This window comes from Centruroides sculpturatus, unplaced genomic scaffold, assembly GCF_000671375.1.
Source record: "Centruroides sculpturatus isolate CEXI.00-Female unplaced genomic scaffold, Cexi_2.0 scaffold418, whole genome shotgun sequence".
NCBI lineage: Eukaryota > Metazoa > Arthropoda > Arachnida > Scorpiones > Buthidae > Centruroides > Centruroides sculpturatus.
Window position 1 is genome coordinate 159896 of NW_019385248.1, and position 2912 is coordinate 162807.

At 32.1% G+C, this 2912-nt stretch overlaps 1 protein-coding gene across 1 annotated transcript; it reads left to right on the forward strand.

The window, feature by feature from the left end:
- The first annotated feature begins 228 nt into the window (after nucleotides 1-228).
- LOC111636706 (uncharacterized protein F54H12.2-like) lies at nucleotides 229-2142 on the forward strand. Its single transcript, XM_023382008.1, has one exon. The coding sequence runs from the start codon at nucleotides 265-267 to the stop codon at nucleotides 1567-1569; it is 1305 nt and encodes a 434-aa protein (XP_023237776.1). The 5' UTR covers nucleotides 229-264; the 3' UTR covers nucleotides 1570-2142.
- Nucleotides 2143-2912: the final 770 nt, after the last annotated feature.

Genomic DNA, 2912 nt, shown 5'->3' on the forward strand with positions numbered 1-2912 from the left:
CCTATTCTTAGTAGAGTAGGAAAGTATCTAGGGGGTAAAGCTTTAAAATTTGCATCGAATGTCGGATCGGATGTAATTGGAGGGAAGTCGTTTAAAGAATCTACAAAAAATCGTTTTAAAGATGTGCGATCTGAAATTAAGGAAGACGTGCTTAAAAAAGTGCAGACAGGATCGGGTATAAAAAGAAAACGACGAAAAAGATTAACTCAGTCGGAAAAGAAGAAGAAGCGAAAACTTAACGATATTTTCGGTAATTAAGAAACGATGAATGTCCATTCGTGTGGCTGCACCAAATCCGAATTAGATTTGTTTAAGAATGTGGGAATCCAACTGGCTATCGACAATACGTATGAAGTCACTGCGCATCCCGTCGCTGCAATTAATGACAGTAGATCACCTATAGAATTTCTTATATCAGGATCGGGTGAGCATTATATGGATCTACATTCGATTTATCTATGTGTTCAAGCGAAAATCGTAAAGAAAGATGGATCAAACCTTGGGTCGGAAGAGAAAGTTACTCCTGTTAATTATTTTTTAAATAGTTTGTTTTCTCAGTGTACTGTGTATTTAAATGACAAATTAGTAATTACGCAGGTTAATTACCCGTATCGAGCTATATTAGATGCCTTGCTATTTAATTCGAAAGAAGTGCAAGAAACTTTTTTAACGAGCGCGTTATTTTTTAAAGATACTGCCGGACAAATGGATTCAATAAATCCGTTAGATGAAAATAATACTAACTACGGATTAGTTAAAAGATTTAACATCAGCAAAGGAAGTAGAATAATAGATTTAATGGGACGTCTTCATATCGATTTAGCGAACCAGCCTAAGCTTCTAACGAACAATGTAGACCTAAGAATTAAATTGGAGAGATCTAAAGAAAATTTTGCGCTAATGGCGGATAACGACAACTATAAAATTATTATTAAAAACGCCTCGCTAAAAATTAATAAAGTAGACGTTAGTTCGTCAATACAGATAGGAATTGAAAAAGCGCTCCAAACCGGTATAATTAAATTACCGTTCCGTAGGACAGATGTTAAAGTCTTTACATTAACTAGCGGGATTCAGTCTACAAGTATATCAAACGTTGTTATCGGTCAACTACCTTATAGAATAACTCTCGGATTAGTTTCTAATTCTGCATTTAATGGAAATGTGAAGCGTAATCCTTTTAATTTTAAAAATTATGATTTAAATTATATATGTTTATCAAAAGACAATCAAATGATTCCTTCTAAACCCTATACTCCGGATTATACCAATAAAATTTATGCAAGAAATTTTATCTCGTTATTTGAAGATACCGGATGTATTCATCATCATAAATCTATAAATATATCGTACGACGAGTACCGAGACGGTTATACTTTATATTGTTTCGATCTTACCCCTGATAAATCAGGCTCCGAGAATCACGTTAGTGTTAACGAGCTGGGAAACATTTCTGTGGAATTAAAGTTTTCGAAGGCGATACCAGAAACCATAAACGTTGTTTGCTTGCTAGAATATAATAATACCTTAGAAATCGATCATTCACGAACTGTATTCGTCGATTATTAATGAATACCGTTACGTTGTGGAGATTAGCAGCGAGCGATCCGAAAATAAAAAGAAATTTTGGAGGTGTTTTTGCATCTGACAATCTACCGTTTCGAGTTGGTAATAAACAATCTTTTATAATTAATTTAGATGAAAAAAATAAGCCCGGAAGTCATTGGGTATCGGTATTTTTTACGAAAGATAAAAATTCTTGCATTTATTACGATAGTTATGGATTAAAACCGAGGAAAGCGAGTATCATCAGATTTATAAAACGAAATTCAAAAAAATATTGTTGGAATAATATTATTCATCAAAGTTTGTTTTCCTTAAACTGTGGTTATTTCTGCTTATATTTTTTATATAAAATTAATAGAAATCTATGTTTATCAGAACTGCATGTAACAGATAAATTTTATAACGATGAATTTGTTAAAAATTTTGTTAAAAATAATTTTCATTTATCAAAACCGATTGTAATAACCAATAACCAGTGTTGTAATTCAATAAAACAATCTATTTAAAATATAAAAATTGTGCTTTTATTTACAAAATTTACATTTCCTCCTCCATGATTTTCAGAATATGTCCGACAATTCTATATAATAAAAAAATATATATTCAGTATTTCTGAAATGCTATAATATTTGAAAAAACAAAATAAAATATTTTTACCTGTTTTCATGTAATATTTGTAGGAAAACACATCGCATAATGAGCAGTGCGGAATGAAGACTTTATGATAGGGACAGGGGATTTTTATTTCCGAGGATTTTGGTACCCCGTATTTTTCTACATCTAACGCGTCGATTTTAAAAACGCGATCGCTCCCCCTCATAATTAGACATTTTTCAATTTGCCCGCCCTTAAAAAAAATGAAACCGTAATTTTTGAAAAATTTTTGGACAATGGATACAACATTTTCATGTTGTATCCACTGATTGCCGTCATTTTGATCGCGATAGGCTAAATACAGCTTGTGTAACCCGTTGCAAAATCTGACTGTTTTTTTATCACCCGGGGTTAATTTTTTCCACTGTATTTCGGGATGAAAAAAATTAAGAATCCCAAAATCCTCACAATTAAATCCCACATACCCGATTTGTCTGGTTAAAAAACCATTATATGGTTGTAAGAGGGGCTCATTTTTAAATTGGAACCCCTCACAATCGATTATAACCCCTGGTTTATCTAAATAATAAAAAATAATCGCAATTAAACCCCACATACCCAATCTGCCTGGTTAAAAAACCGTTGTACGGTTGTAAGAGGGGCTCATTTTTAAATTGGAACCCCTCGCAATCGATTATAACCCCTGGTTTATCTAAATAATAAAAATTAATATATACATATATATATATATA

What these genes read in the sequence shown, in the direction of transcription:
- LOC111636706 (XM_023382008.1), top strand. Translation starts at nt 265, where the DNA reads ATGAATGTCCATTCGTGTGGCTGCACCAAATCCGAATTAGATTTGTTT.